At 40.3% G+C, this 16,068-nt stretch overlaps 1 protein-coding gene across 2 annotated transcripts; it reads left to right on the top strand.

The window, feature by feature from the left end:
• Positions 1–9,608: 9,608 nt before the first annotated feature.
• LOC126732983 (transcription factor bHLH18-like) lies at positions 9,609–13,439 on the top strand. Of its 2 annotated transcripts, none has more exons than XM_050436081.1 (5): positions 9,609–9,711; positions 10,283–10,364; positions 10,483–11,061; positions 11,901–12,272; positions 12,815–13,439. In XM_050436081.1, the coding sequence occupies exons 2-5, from the start codon at positions 10,329–10,331 to the stop codon at positions 12,887–12,889; spliced, it is 1,062 nt and encodes a 353-aa protein (XP_050292038.1). In that variant the 5' UTR covers positions 9,609–9,711; positions 10,283–10,328; the 3' UTR covers positions 12,890–13,439. The 2 variants fall into 2 exon arrangements, with proteins under 2 accessions (XP_050292038.1, XP_050292037.1); XM_050436080.1 differs by having other exon boundaries at positions 9,677–9,767.
• The last annotated feature ends 2,629 nt before the right edge of the window (positions 13,440–16,068 follow it).

Genomic DNA, 16,068 nt, shown 5'->3' with positions numbered 1-16,068 from the left:
CGAAGCAAAGCCAAAGAGGGGAGAACGCCTCTTCTCAATGTAAATAATCTCCCAGAAAAAAGATCCTGTCATGGGGATTAATGGCTTTGAGGGAGTCGGACCTGAATGGTTATTGCCCAAAAGAGGTCCTTGTTACGTTTTGGAAGAGAGCAGGATTTGAAGGGGGCAAGAGGGAAACCGATCTACTGGTGCATGCCCACTGTATTACCTCTCATTTTTTCCTTAATTTTCTCTCTTTTTTTCTCTGTTTTCTTTCTTATCTTTTTTTCTTTTCTTTTTACTCTGTTTTTCCTTTTACTCCCAGAATGCTTTGTTTTTCAGTCCTTTTTTCAGGGCACGGCAAGGGCCCTTTTATAGTGCCTGCCGTGACCAATGTTTTACCATTTTGCCCCTTAACCGCCTTTGTCTGGTCTGGGCGTACTTGCCGACCACCAAGTCTGTGCGACATTCACTCTTGCCAGACAGAGGCAGGTTTGTTTCGTTCCTCAGTATACCGTAGCACTTCTTTCCTGCCACGGTATAAATACTTCTCTCTCTTTCCCTCAAGGCATGCACCTAACGGTTCCCCCTCAAACTTGCCTCTTTTGGGTGGTTTATCATCCCAGCAAGACGTACCTTCCAAAAGGGCTTGGGCAGGAGCCGCAAAATAGATCTTTTCCCCTCTCCCCACCACCAAACCATACCCCTTTTATCTCTTACCTCTGGCCTATGGCCCCACCACGTCCTATATTGGATGGGTACAGGCTGGTGGTGCCTGGACCTTGCGCATGCTTCCTTTTCAGATATGTCCAAGAGTCTGCCTGCTGCTCATGCGTTTGCCGTGATCTGGAGACTCTCCGTCTATGTTTTCTGACCTTTCATGTGGGCTTTTCTTTGGTTTCCCACTCCATTCAGGAGCTGGGTTTTGTATGATGATGGGCCTTACATTTCTTTGGTCCACTCTTGATTTTCTTTATTTCCTGCAACGTTGGACTGTTACTCCTGCCGTAATAACTTAATCCTGCTGGACCTCTTTTGGGCCAGCCGTTTATTCCTTTTCTCAGTGGCTTGTCATGGGCACTGTTTTGCTTTTACTTATGGGCTCCTATGTCCCTTTGAGCTTTCTTTTGGGCATCCACGGCCCGATTGCTTTCTTTGGGCTTTCTCGACCCGTTTGCTAATTCCACACTCCCATGGGCTTTTTACTAACTTCATTAGGCTTCCCCGGCCTAATAATCTTATTCTTATCCTTGGGGTTCATGGGCCTGCTATAAACGCCTTACTCTCTTAGTTTGCATTGCCTTGGGCCTGCGGTGGCCCTTTCTCGCTTTTCTACCTCATACACTACCCATGGGATGCTATTTCTTTCTTTCCTGGCTTCTTTGAGCCCGCTTGCCTCTTTAAGACCCATTTGTTTATTCATTAGGCCTGTGATCCATTACTCCTACCGCTTGGGCCTAATGGGTTTTTACTATCTATTTTGTCAATTCTTTGTTGCCTTCATTATTGGGCTTTCTTTCTGTCTGCCTGGGCTTCCACAAATGGCCTTCAACAAACAATTACTTAATTTCTGGGTTTAAACTTAATGTCACCGGGTTTTGGTGATGAAGTAATTGATTTTTCATGCTTGATTTTGACTAAGGTTTATTTGCCGACCAGTTACCTTAATCGTTTTTATGACTATGCATCTATATTTTAACCTCTTTGTAAATACTTCAAAGTTTCCGTGCATGCATGTTTCACTAATAAACAGGGTATGTTTCCGCCCTGGAATATAATATTTTCTTTTGTAATACTTTTGTCCTTAGAACGTTTTGAATAAGGTTCTCACTTGCTTGGTGATAGGGATCGAACTGAGAAGCAGGCTTCTGTCTTTAGAAATTTTTGAATAAGGTTTCCACCTGCTCAGTGATAGGGATCGAATTGAGAAGCAGACTTCTGTTTTTAGAAATTTTTGAATAAGGTTTCCACCTGCTCGGTGATAGGGATCGAACCGAGAAGCAGGCTTCTGTTCTTAGAAATTTTTGAATGAGGTTTCCACCTGCTCGGTGATAGGGATCGAACCGAGAAGCAGGCTTCTGTCCTTAAAACATTTTGAATAAGGTTCCCACCTGCTCGGTGATAGGGATCAAACTGAGAAGCAGGCTTCTGTCCTTTGAATGTTTTGAATAAGATTCCCACCTGCTCAGTGATAGGGATCGAACCAAGAAGCAGGCTTCTGTCCTTAGAAATTTTTGAATAAGGTTTCCACCTGCTCGGTGATAAGGATCGAACCGAGAAGTAGGCTTCTGTCCTAAGAAATTTTTGAATAAGGTTTCCACCTGCTCGGTGATAGGGATCAAACCGAGAAGCAGGCTTCTGTCCTTAAAAATTTACTAACTGCTTGAATCTCTTCAGCTTCCTCCGTGTTTATCAACCAGACGTACTAAAAAAAATAGAATTGGTTAGGCCTACACGAACTAGTTACATCGTTATCATATTAGTTAGTACAAAGTACATTTTTTTGTGCATGGACGGTCATTAATAAAACTTCTTAAAATTATAAGCATTCCAAGGTCGGGGCAACGGTATCTCGTTCATTTCTTCCAGATAATACGCTCCTACACCTGCAATGACTGTAATTCTGTATGGTCCTTCCCAAGTTTGGGCTAGCTTCCCGGTGTTTGTATCTCGCATGCTTTCTACTGCTTTCCTCAGTACTAGGTCTCCGGCATTGATTTCCCTCACCCTTACATCTTGGTTATAACGCCGTGCAAGCTTTTGCTGATACTCAGCTAGTCGTATAGTCGCTATGTCCCGGTATTCTTCAAGTAAATCGAGACGCTCCATCAGATGACCGTCATTCTGGGACGTGTTGAATTCTGAAACTCACGCGTTACACAAATTAACCTCGGCTGGTATCACGGCCTTCGCCTCGTTCGTGAGAGAGAATGGGGTCTCCCCCGTAGACCTCCGAGGAGTTGTCCAGTATGCCCACAAAACATTGGGTAGTTCCTCGGCCTAGTTACCCTTTGCACCTTTCAGTCTTCTTTTCAAGCCATTCACGATTACCTTATTCACGGCCTCAGCCTGGCCATTACCTTGGGGATATGCTGGAGAGGAATATATGTTCCTGATATCGAGTTTGCTGCAAAATTCGCGGAAAGCTTGGCTGTCGAACTGCAGTCCATTATCTAATATAAGGGAGTCCGGAACCCCAAACCAAGTGATTATATTCTTCCATACGAATTTCTTCACATCTACGTCCCGGATATTAGCCAGAGCCTCCGCCTCCGCCCATTTGGTGAGGTAATCCACGGCTACCAAAACGAATCTTCGATTTCCCGTTGCTCGGGGAAATGGTCCGAGTATATCCAGTCCCCATTATGCGAAGGGCCAAGGACTACTAATCGGGTTCAAATGGCCGGCAGGCTGGTGAATCAGAGGGGTATGCTTCTGACATTGCTCACACTTTCGAATGTATTCTGCGGCATCCTTCTGCATTTAGGGCCACCAGAATCCCTGAGTCATTGTTCGGTGCGCCAATGATCATCCTCCTACATGACTACCGCATACCCCTTCATGCAGCTCGGCCAAGAGTTGGCCTACTTTCTCTGGGTGTAAGCACAAAAGATACGGTCCCCCAAATGACCTGCGATAGAGCTTCCGGTCTTTGGACAACCAATACCGGGCGGCTACCCTGCGGATCTTGTTGGCTTCCTTCTCATCGTCCGGGATTCGGTCGTCGGCTAAGAAGTCAATGATGGGATTCATCCAGCTCGGTCCAAGTGTTGTGACTGTTGTGACTTCGACCTTTGCAGCCCCCTCATCTCCCGCCACCTTAATGCTAGGCTTGAGGACAAGTTCCACTCTGATTAGTCGGGGAATTTCCTCGGCAATTGACGATGCCAGTGTGGCGAGGGAGTCGGCATGTCTGTTCAGTGCTTAGGCCACTTGGATCACCTTCACCGTACAAAAGTTACTTATGGTCTGCTTTACCAATTCTAAGTACGCTTTCATCCGAGGATCTCGAGCCTCAAAACTCCCCTGCACCTGGTTGACTACGAGTCGTGAATCCAAATAAATTTCCACATCCCGGGCTTCTAACCTTGAGACTGCCCTCAATCCAGCAAGTAAAGCTTTATACTCTGCCTCGTTGTTGGAGGCGTTAAACCCCAATCTAAACGAATGCTCCAAGAGAATACCCTTCGGGGTAATTATGACGATCCCGACTCCGGCCCCTTTGGCGCTGGAAGCACCGTCCACATACACCTTCCATGGGCAATGTTCCAACTGACAGACCATTTCCCCTTTAGGAGAGAATTCCGCCACAAAATCAGCTAATACCTGCCTTTTTACTGAACTTCTCGACTTATACCTTACGTCGAATGCCCCGAGCCGTGTCCCCTACTTAGCTATTCGCCTCATGAAATCAGATCTTTTCAATAATGACTGTAAGGGGTATTCGGTCAACACATACACGATATAAGCCTGAAAATACTGAGGCAACTTCCTGGTGGCATGTACTAGGGCCAACACCAATTTCTCTAAAGGCAAATATCTGGTCTCTGCGTTGACTAGGGTCTTGCTAATATAATACACGGGTTATTGTACTCCCCGATCTCTTAAAAGCGCGACACTTACAACATGGTCGGATACCAAGAGGTACATAAACAGCTCCTCTCCAGGCTCTGGTGTAGTCAACATCGGCGCCTGCGTTAAGTATTCCTTGAAATCTTGGAAAGCCTTTTCACATTCATCATCCCACTGAAATCCCTTCCACTTCTTTAAAAGTTGATAAAATAGACGGTAGCGATCTGAGAATTTTGAGTTGAACCGATTAAGAGTGGCCAACATCCCAGTCAACACCTGTACGTCTTTCAGATTACTCGGCGACCTGAGACACTTCACGGCCTCTATCTGGTCGGGATTAACCTCTATCCCACAGCTGGTGATCAAGTACCCCAAAAATTTGCCAGCTCCTACTCCAAAGGTACATTTTTCCACGTTAAGGCGCAATCTATATTTCCGCAATACCTCAAACACACCCTGAAGATCCTTTACATGTCGTGCCTCTTTCTTGCTCTTCACCACCATGTCGTCAATATATACTTCAACCGAATGCCCAATTTTATCCCGAAACATTCTCGTCATCATTCGCTGGTATGTCGCCCCGGCATTCTTTAGCCCAAAGGGCATCACAGTGTAATGATAATTAGCGTCGGGGGATATAAATGCTGTTTTCTCCTGGTCTTCGGCGGCCAGGGCAATCTGATGGTATCCTTGAAAGGCATCCAGGAAACTCATCCTTGGGTGCCCGTAAGTGGCGTCCACCAATTGATCAATTTTTGGCATGGGAAACGGGTCCTTTAGGCATGCTCGGTTTAAGTCCGTGAAATCCACACAGACCCTCCATTTGTCGTTCTTCTTCTTGACGACCACGGTGTTTGCTAGCCACTCCAGGAAAATGGTCTCCTTTATTGCTCCGACCTCCTTCAACTTCTCTACCTCTTACTTTACCGCCTCAACTGGTTTTCCGAGGCAATATGGATAACTTAAATCACCCCTACAGGGGGTGGGAGAAGGTTTCCCCTTTGCAGAGTATCTTCCCTTGTGATTCTGTCGCCCTAGTCCAGCACGAAATCCTTTAAATGCCCGACCTTAACTAATTACCCAAGGTGATCCTTCAACACCCGGCACTGTTCGGTAGTGTGACCTTTGTCCCGGTGATAAGTGCAGTACAGATTCTGATTCCTCCTGGATGGGTCCCCTCCCATCTTGTTCGACCACCGAAAATACAGCTCATGTTTGATCCGGTCAAGAATCTTGTGTACTGGTTCCTTAAACGTCACATTCACTTCTCCCATCTGTGCGGTCGGCTCTTGAATCGTCAGACCCCCCCCCCCCCCCGAGATCTGAATGGAAAACCAGTTTGCTAGGGACAATTCATCATTAGTGCTTTACCTTTGCTCTGCAGCTGGTCATCCTCTAATCGTTTATATTCCTCAATGCATCTCATAAGCTGTCGCATGCCTTCAGGAGGCTTCTTGGTCAACAACTCTCGTAACCCGGAATCCTCGGGCAACCTCATCCTAAAAGTTCTTGCTGCGACTCTTTCGTTATCCCCACCTATCTCATTGTATGGCTCCTAATACTGACTGGTGTAACTACGGAGGGTCTCTCCCGCCCTCATTTTCATTGACAGAAGTGCATCTACCGGCTGAGGTATTCGGCTGTAGGTCACAAACCGAACGCCGAACTCCTGAATTAGCTCAGAAAAACTACGTATGGATCCTTTTCGTAACCCGTTAAACCACCTCAAAGCAGTTGTTCCCAGACTCGAAGGAAATACCTTGCACATCAGCGCATCGTTATGAGTATGCAAAGACATCATCTGAATATAATGATTGACGTGCTCTACTGGATCAGTTTTCTCGTCGTAGCAATTGAACGGTGGGCGGGTAAACCTGTTTGGCATTTCGGCCAGCTCGATTTCGTCCGAAAATAGGGACCGAGCTGCTTTTCGTAAAGCACGACTTATAGCATCCATGGCAGCATTTCAAGGCCGCCTTTCCTCCGAGGAGACTGAGTTCCTAATTTGATTTTCCCTAGAACGTGAGCAGTCTCGGCATTGCCTCGACTCTCGGGAGAGAGACCGGTTCCTATATCATCGAGATCCCCGCGAATGTGAACGGTCTCAGTACTGATGGGATTCTCGGGAATGTGAACGACTTCGCCGTACCCGAGATCCGGACTGATTAGATCCCTCCCCATATCTATTTCCCCCGATGTCGACCTCCCGTTGTTAGTCATCTCTGTCTCTTCTCCGACGCCTACCACTTACCTCCAGCTCCAAACCCCTGACTAGTCTGCGCAGCCGTTCAAGCTCTTCATCTCGTTCCTCCCTCTACCTACATCCCGTAGCACTAGAGACTGTTCGTTGGGTTTGGTACGATCCTTCTCTCGTGCTGGACATTTCTTCTCGTTGGTCATGCTCCCTATCTTCTCGTTCCTTCTGTCTGTGCTCTCGCTAGCTAGACCCCCGAGAAGACCCTACGGATCCACTTTCCGCGTGACCCCCCGAATGCCTTTTAGACATTTTTCCCGAGCTCGAGTCCCTCTAGAACCACAACATCGTAGGAAAGCCCCACGGTGGGCGCCAATTGTGCGCACCAAAGACGGGTTTGCTGGGCCAAACCGTTACTTGGGCTCACAACTTATTTGTATGGTGGGTCTGGGTATCCTACTTTGGGTTGTTCTAGGTTTAGAGACTCAATGAGATCACTTTTCTCTCTTTTTCTACGTTTTCTTCCTCTCGAACCCTCTCTTTCTCTCTTTTTTCTCCTCACAAAATTGCATCCCCTTCTCATTCATTAGTTTCTCCTATTTATAGCCCATTGATAATGGGGGGATCATCATTATCTTTTTAGCTAGTGCAAAGAAAGGTCCAATGTTAATAAATTTAAGTGGATGTTTAGGTATGAGTGGCTTTGGAAATGGTTCCCATCGCAGCAAGTGTGTTCGGCAGCGGAGTTTCCTAGGGTTCTGCCAAGCACTCAAATGGCGATATGACCGAGCATGTGTATATCGTCCGGGGATGATTTTCTGAGTAGTATGTGAGCGGGGCACCCGCAGTCCGCTTTTCAAGTATTCGAACAACACCCAGCTTAGACTCGTAGTTATTGTGGGCTTGGGGCGGGATCCTTAGCAGTACGGAGGTTGGACCCTCGGCCCATATTATTAATCCATGGCCCAAGGCCCAAATGGACTTGGATGTTAGGTGCCATACATATACTTTGCCACAACTTGCACATTTATCAATTTGTGATTAGATTACATCACTTACATATAAGACCACCTTTGTTACTAGGTGAAAAATAATCCAATTATCACTTGATAGCATTCTCATCAATGTTGCTAAAATAGAATTTAGTAAAAAATATAACTAAGCTCGGTTTTAAAAACAAAATATAACTAAACTCACCCAAAACATCAATGCATTAGGCATTTAGGCTCAATACTTTATTCCTAAAATGTAACAATGAATAATGTCATATTAAGACATTGTTCATTGATTCAAAAAAATTATTCTCTCATTCTCTCTCTCAACTAATTGCTCTATGACTGTCTCTTTCACACCATAGAAAGGAAGGAGGAGATCGAACATGGATGGAGCCATGGTTTGACTTGGGGGTACCACTTACATTATTTTTTACTTACCAATAACTCATCACATCAATAATTTGTAAACAAATTTGTAAATCTGGCATTTTCCTCATTTTAAAGACCAAATCTAAAACAAAATATACAAGCCCAAAAAAATTAGTCCAACAACAAAATTATCAATAGTAAAACTAAACAAAATTAAGCCTAGTCAACCAATTTTACCAAAAACAAACAATCTACTCCTTTAAACAACTAGCAGCTAAGCAACAGAGTCAAAAGCCGAAGTCATTACACACAACCAGCAGTAAAACCGCCCTCCTAACTCTACGTTTTGACTTTGCCCCTGAGCTTGAAGTTGAGTAATGCTATCACATTGGAGCTACTGGAAATGGCCCAATTGCTAGATTCAATCTTCAATATGGGTCATGATGTGAGGTGGCCATGGAGCAGAGTGGAATATTCAAGCTCCAAATCCAAGTTCGATTTGTTCAACGGCAAGAAACGTTGCAGTGCCATCTTTGTTAACGAAGAGGGAAGAGGGGATTACATCTCAGCCGTGGGATCATCATGTGGTGGCCACAATGGAAAAATGTGGACAATTGGATTGGGATGGTGTGGCATCAAGTTTTGGGGGATTTGGTATGATACTAATCCGGTTTGGTGGGAAGGGGGGAATAGGAAAAAAAAAAAAAAATTAAATAGAATAGAGAAGCAAATATTAAGTCCTTTTTAAATGTATGTGAATTTCAGTTTGTTATTTTAGATTAAATTTTGACTATAATTGTATTGAACATGATATGAAAGCTTTGAACCTTGTACAATTTTTGTTAAAACTTATGTAACACATGGAGTGTAGCTCTAGCAACTAGCAACAACGAAATAGGTATCTTCTGCAATGAATGTCTCATGCCAAGTGTTGCTTTCCGTGCAGCCAGTACAGACACCGGTCCTACTGGACCAAGCATCAACTTAAAAAAATTGGCAATTTTGTTTTTGTGATTTTCGCAGATATGGAAAGAAGTTATGATATAATCCACCCAACACCGCCCACTGCCATCCCCAATATCATGGATTCATGGCTCTGTTTTGTCCGTGTCAGCCCCACATTCGTGTATTTTTTTTTAATATAAACAAAATAGCCTAATTAAAATGATCCTAATCAAGTTGAAGTTTCACACTTCCAGTACTAATGGGTGTCTCAAAAAAATAGAGAATAAAAGAAGTTTCACTTAAATGGGGCCAAAACCAAAGCTGGTGAACGTTGAACAATTAATAGAGAAAGTCTATAAGGAAAAAGTTGACATGGGAATATTATAGTGACCAAAAATGCAGAGGAGTCAGAATTTGACCAATAGCTGAGAGACAGAGAAAGCATTTTTCTTTCTTCCCTCTTGGCTTTTTGTGAGTGAGAGCCATCATATGAACAGTGGTGAAATAGAACACAACATATATTTTCACATGGGCGAATACGAGTTAAATTATATCAATTATCAAGCGCGTACGGTACACTTATAAAGACACAAAATTATACGCTTTGTCGAATCAGAAAAAAGAAAAGCTAGCTCCAGTCTTCTTTGAACTTTGAAGGTAAGCTAAGCTTTCAAGTTTCAACTCTTACACACTGGTTTCCAGTTCTCTTGGAGGTGCTATTTTCTTTCTCTCTCTCTCTTTTTCTAAAACAAAAATTCTTGAAAACGTTAGAAGAACCAAATATCTTGTATAACCTATAGCTCAAGGTCTTATTTTTCAGCTTTTATCACCATCATTGTTCAATTACCAATGCTACTTTTGGCCTTGAAATATGAAAATTGTTCTTAGGGTTTTGGTGGATGTTATACTTTTTTTGGACTATAATTTCTGAAACTAAGGAATTTTATGCAAATTCTTGAGTTTTTTGCTTTAGGGTCTTGGGTTTTTTCTTCCTCTTTAATCTTAGTTCCTATTTTCCCTATCCTTACCTCCGAACTTTGGTACACAAAGTGATTTGTACTTAATTAATTAATCTTTCATTTACTGTGTAATTTTTGATTTCTTTAATAAAAAGCAAATATACTACTTGGAATCATTTTCTATTATCAAATATATCTTAAAATCTGCTATAGTTACTACCTTGGTGGCTCAAAATCTAAGATTTCGGTGCCTTTTTCAACTTTCCCAGGGTCCTAGATTTCATCTTTAAGGAAACAAAAAGGGTGCTTAATTTTATGGAAAGCTCATCTGCCAAATGGATATCTGAACTGGTAATATTCTTATGCAACTTATACCAATTGTTCTTGTCTTTTTTCTTTCATTTCTGTGCATGGATAAATCTTCACACTTCTCTTGGTAATACTTATATTTTTCTTTTTCTTTTTTCAGGAAATGGAAGATCCTGCCTTTATCCATCAATACGAGATCAACTCTTTCGGATACTCACTTGATGATCTTGATTTTCATTCTTTTTCTGGTGAGAGCTACCCATCCAACCCAGATCTCAATCCCAAAAGCGCATACAACTTTCATGCTTCAGTCATAGAAAATCCTCAGACTGACCTTGGGAGACCGGCAAAACAGCTCAAGACAAACAGCTGGAATTCTTGCGCCACTGACCATATTCCTTCAAAGGCTGCTTCTTCATCTTCCTCACATTTGATTTCATTCGAGAACTCAAACTCACCCCCAGCCATTTCACAGCAATTTTATGGTCTAGACTGCACCATGAAACCAAAGAGCGAGGCGGCTTCTGATAGAAATACGAATTTCCCAGCTATGATTTCTGAGAGTTCCTTTGGGATGCAAAATTGTTCATCAAAACATGGACAGGTCCCCAAGAAGGTAGCTACAATGCCTAGAACTCCTTTACATGCACAAGATCATGTAATAGCGGAGAGAAAGCGCCGAGAAAAGCTCAGCCAGCGGTTTATAGCACTTTCTGCAGTTGTTCCTGGCCTAAAGAAGGTACTATTTTGTTAATCTCTCTCACAAGTTCTTGAAAGGGTCTAATTTTATTTAAATATTACGCATGATTTATCTTTCAAAAAGATCAGTTATTGTTGCTTCTTAGTTAGATGAGATCTAAACGGTTATGCTGCTTAATCAATTGCTTTCAATTTCTATCAATGTTGCCCTAACAATGTAAAGTCCGAATTAGTACAAACAAAAACAGAATATGACAGTATACTGTGTGCGTTTGAGATTTTCTGGAAAAAGTTTTGTTGCTTTTAACTTTTTATTTTTGATTTTTTTACAAATAATCTAGCTTTTAATTTTTTTTTTTTTATAAAAATAAACTAACTTTTAACATTTTATAACACATTTAACATAAAAGTTATCAAAAACTATATCTTTTTATAAATATTAGTACATTAATTAATTGAACCTTTGTTGGATTTGAATCCTTAGCATTACTTCTTGTGAATTGGTAAAACATGATCCATTGAGTGTGGAGATCGAGGGGCTACCCTTCTGTTTTCCGTTAACAAGCGATAGAAGAAGCACTAACCCAAGAAATCCCACACCTATATATATGCATGGTTGATCAAACTTCAAATATTTTGCTAAATAAGTGGGCAAATATCACTAGGCTATGGTATGAAGATAGACACTTAAAAAGATTTCCTACATGCAGATAATGGAACCTAGTTTATTTTCCTTAGTATATACTATACACTATAATTTCGTGTAGCCACCTCACATTTTACTAAAAAAAAAAAGAAAAAGATTTATAGTTAGAAATAGTACAATCAAGATTTATTAATCAGCATATCTTTGTGTAACACCCTAATATTTGTATGCAGATGGATAAGGCTTCTGTCCTGGGAGACGCTATTAAGTACTTGAAACAGCTTCAAGAACGTGTACAGACACTAGAAGAGCAGGCTGCAAAGAAAACGATGGAATCAGTGGTTTTTGTGAAGAAGACTCGACTCTCAGCCGCTGATGACACATCTTCATCTGAGGATAACTCGGATAGCGAATCCAATGAACAGCTCCCCCATATTGAAGCTAGAGTTTTGGAGAAGGATGTACTTATTAGAATCCATTGTGAGAACCGCAAAGGCTATGCAGCAAAAATACTAAGCGAAATAGAGAAACTTGATCTAGCTATCTTAAATAGCAGTGTCTTGCCATTTGGAAATTCGACACTTGATATAACTGTTGTTGCTCAGGTAATTTCACTATCCAGTCTATCCTTCTTTGAAGTCCTTCATATTTCTATACGACATATTCAATGACACTTTGATGCTTCTTAATTATAATGTGTGTTTGGTTAGCTTATGTTACATCTCCATATAATTTCTCTCAACAGGACTGATACTACAGTTATTCTTCTTTTAGGAGAGGGAGGGGGTTGTTAAGCAATCTTTATTCAATGAGCCTAATCATACAAAAATTTTCAAAAGTAATATTAGTGGTGCGATCTAGTGAAAATTGTATTGCACTAGTATTATAACCTCGTTGATTATCAGGGAAAAAATTAATACTTTGATAATTTGTGAGTCAAGTTCATGAAAAATATCATTTCCCCATCTTTACTCATCATTTCCCCATCAATACTTTGATATTGTATCACTCATAATTTTAACATTTTAACAAATTATGAAATAAGTTGTTTGACAAGATTGTGTCACATCACAGCACTAAATATTATACTCATCTTTATTTTTTGAATTTAGACTCATCACAAAAACTTGTCAATTATTTCTTGCAGATGGACATTGATTTCTGCATGACAGTGACAGATCTTGCGAGAAACCTACGACAGGCATTGCTGAAACTCATTTGACATAGCTAGCAAATCACAAAACTTGAAGGATTGTCTATGTTTCTTAATTTCTCTTCTTCTTCTTTTTTTTTTTCACATCAGAAGCGTGGGATGACTATGAATAAGCTCCACTTTTAGACTTGTCTTTTTTATTTACAGTGTTTTTCTAGCACCATTTCAGAGAAACGAAGGCCTGTCAATCTCTCAGAATAATTTTTGTTGCGAGTTTCACATTTTCCTTGTTCCTTTTTTCGTGGTTGACCCTTGGACCACGTTCAATTACCCACGTGTTGTAAATGAAACTCGCAACTTCTTGGAAGGGTTTTTGAGAGGTTTTGACTTTTCAAACATGACCTCTTTCTTCCCTCCTTCCCTTTGTAAAAGGATCTTTGTTATTATATTGAGAGACAGATAGGTAGATAGGCACTTTCTTTCATAGAGATTGGCGTTAGTTTTTTTCAAAATGACCTTCAAATACTATGATGTTGTCCTTTGTTTAGTACAAAAATGAATTCCTCTGTCTTTGCTTCAATGACTCGATGAGTAATAATCGTTGTTTTTGTTGGATATTGTCAATTAATCCATGTCTTCCTACTGTTTGTTCTTAGTTTTACTCAATCAAATTTAGAGATTTTCCTTCTTTTTATGACAGCTTCACGCAACAATGAAAGGGCAGTATTTTATAATATGGGTGTCGTATATTTTATATATATAGTAAGCTAATTGGGTGTGATCGATGCAAACGGCCATTTAAGCATGTGGACATTGGGAAGAGGTCACTGTTGATGATTAATACAGCTATATGAAGCTCAACGTGTCAACGTGAGATTTTTATTAAGTGAAATTATAGGTAGGGTTGGAGAGTGGAGACAACCCTTGTCCCACAAGAGATTCGTAATCTTCGCAATTAGTAGACTTTTTTACTCTTTCTTTCTCTATTTGCATATTTCTGTTTATTAAATTATATAAACCCTCGTTCCTTAATAAAAATTGTAATTCTTATATAGCTTATCAGGGAGGAAAAAAGAAGGGTAGCGTAGAAATTGTGCACATCATTTGCCGGGTTCGAAATTTATGACCTTTCCAAATACTCAAAATTAAAAAATAACAATAACAAAAACCAGTGGGAGCCATGTTCGTAATAGCAATCCAAAGCTTGTAAAGTACGAGTTGATTCAGACGGATAGAATTATGGTTAAGTGATTAAACTTACCATTTTTTAATAGCGTAAAATTTTTAGACAATCGGTAATTTAACATGGTAATTTAATCGGTAATTTAGAATTATGGTTAAGTGATTAAAAAGTTTTATTTTAGATAAAACTTTTAATATCGCTTTCATGAAAAATATAAAAATATGTTAAAAAATCAGTTTTTTTTTTTCTTTTCTTATAAAAAAGTTTTAAAAATATTTTCTAAATTAATATTTTTAGGGCATTCTTTAGTTTTTTCTTAAATTTATTTTAGCTTACGAGGTGTTACAGTTCTTTGAGCTTGAAACTTGTAGTCCCCTCATCCCACTTCTACCAAAGTCAAATTTGTTTTTCTCAACTTTCCACAATACTTATTACCTCATCCCACTTATACCAAAGTTAAATTTGTTTTTCTCAACTTTCCATGATACTTATTAAGAGAAATCTTAAGTATATTTCTTTAGGTGGAGTATATTCCGTTTTTCAATTAAATTCAAACACATAGATGTATTGACCAATAAAATATAAAGAATATTTTCTTTTTCAAAAATAATTAAATTCAATACAATCATAAAATTTATTTGGGAAACCTAATGTACTGCACTTAAGTTTTGCTCTACCTGTTATTATATTAAAAATCAGCACCCTACATAGTAACCAACTATAATTGTTGCCACCAAACCTTGTGTTGTGCAATAGTAGAACCTATAATATCAATTGTTGTGAATTGTGGTTAACAATAGCGCATTCACACGAATAAGAAAAATAAAATATCAACATGAGACAACAATATTTATGTGATTTGCCTAACTCTATGCCTACGTCTACGGGTAACACCAACCAAAATCCACTATCAATGATATCAATTACAACCATACTTAATCAAACCTCACAGCACTCACACAAACAAACTGTGAAGATCTTGATCACTACATACTGCATATGCTGGATGGAATTGGCAATGATCAAAACGAACAATCTTTTGGCAAAAATTTGCATACTCTAGAAACTCTTTAAGGTCCTCAATAAATGGTGGTTGATGAAATGAAACCGACCAAAATTGGCAGCATATGAAGGTAACGAAATTAGTACAAGAGAATCGGTTTTTCACATCCTTCCGACGAGAATTATACCCATCAAATGGGATAGTCAAAGTCAGGGCAACAAGTGTTAATTGAATATCAATTGCTAATAAAATCAAAGCTTTTTGTATTGTTTTTCTTTTTGCTGATGTACTCTATTCATACCAGTTTCTTGGAATTGGTTGGACTTCTGAGTTCTGACCCAAATGGTCCAATTAATGGTCGGTGGTCTTAAATTTAAGGGGTCGATTACTGTTTCTCTTTGTTTCCCACCTTAACAAGCTCATTATACGCCAAACTACGTCTACATTAATAAAAGAAAGTCTCTAAACCTACTCTTCTATCCTTCAGTTTTTAGAAAGTAATCGATTACTTAGAAAGAAAAAAGAAAAAGTCTCTGTTCTCATTAGGTTCCCTTTCTTCAAACGAATGACATATGTACATGCACACGTTGATGTTGTTTCAAGCCGGATTAAAGTTGATGATGTGCCAAATTATAAAAGTTTGATTTGACTTTTGAGTCTATGAAAAAAGGTTCACTTTCATGAAAGTATGGTAACACCACGTGATTTTGAAATACTGTTATTTAAGTTCAGATAGGGGTATTTCTGACCATAGCCCAGACATGTCATGCATAGGCATTGACGACGCCCTTGGGTCCGTCAGTCCCACATCCGCTATAAATCTGACGAACGAAAATCTTGATGGACGAAGGAGAGGCTGACGAGGCAAGCAAAAGCCCGATGGGGCGAGCATGAAGCCAACGGGTCCAACAGAGTCTTGGTCCCCACAAAAATCCATATAAGGGAAAATCTTGCGTATCAAGCAAAGTGAATCTGTTACAAGGTTGCATCTCGCTCATATGGAAAGACACCTAACAATCTTGGAAACCCTAAATGCCAAATCTTCCCCAAAAGGAAATATCC

Source organism: Quercus robur, chromosome 6 (assembly GCF_932294415.1).
Source record: "Quercus robur chromosome 6, dhQueRobu3.1, whole genome shotgun sequence".
In the NCBI taxonomy this organism is placed as follows: domain Eukaryota; kingdom Viridiplantae; phylum Streptophyta; class Magnoliopsida; order Fagales; family Fagaceae; genus Quercus; species Quercus robur.
This window is presented reverse-complemented; position numbering and strand designations above follow the sequence as displayed.

Coding starts and splice junctions, on each gene's coding strand:
- LOC126732983 (XM_050436081.1), top strand. CDS start 10,329: ATGGAAAGCTCATCTGCCAAATGGATATCTGAACTG. Junction 10,365..10,482: donor CCAAATGGATATCTGAACTG/GTAATATTCTTA, acceptor TTCTTTTTTCAG/GAAATGGAAGATCCTGCCTT. Junction 11,062..11,900: donor TTGTTCCTGGCCTAAAGAAG/GTACTATTTTGT, acceptor ATTTGTATGCAG/ATGGATAAGGCTTCTGTCCT.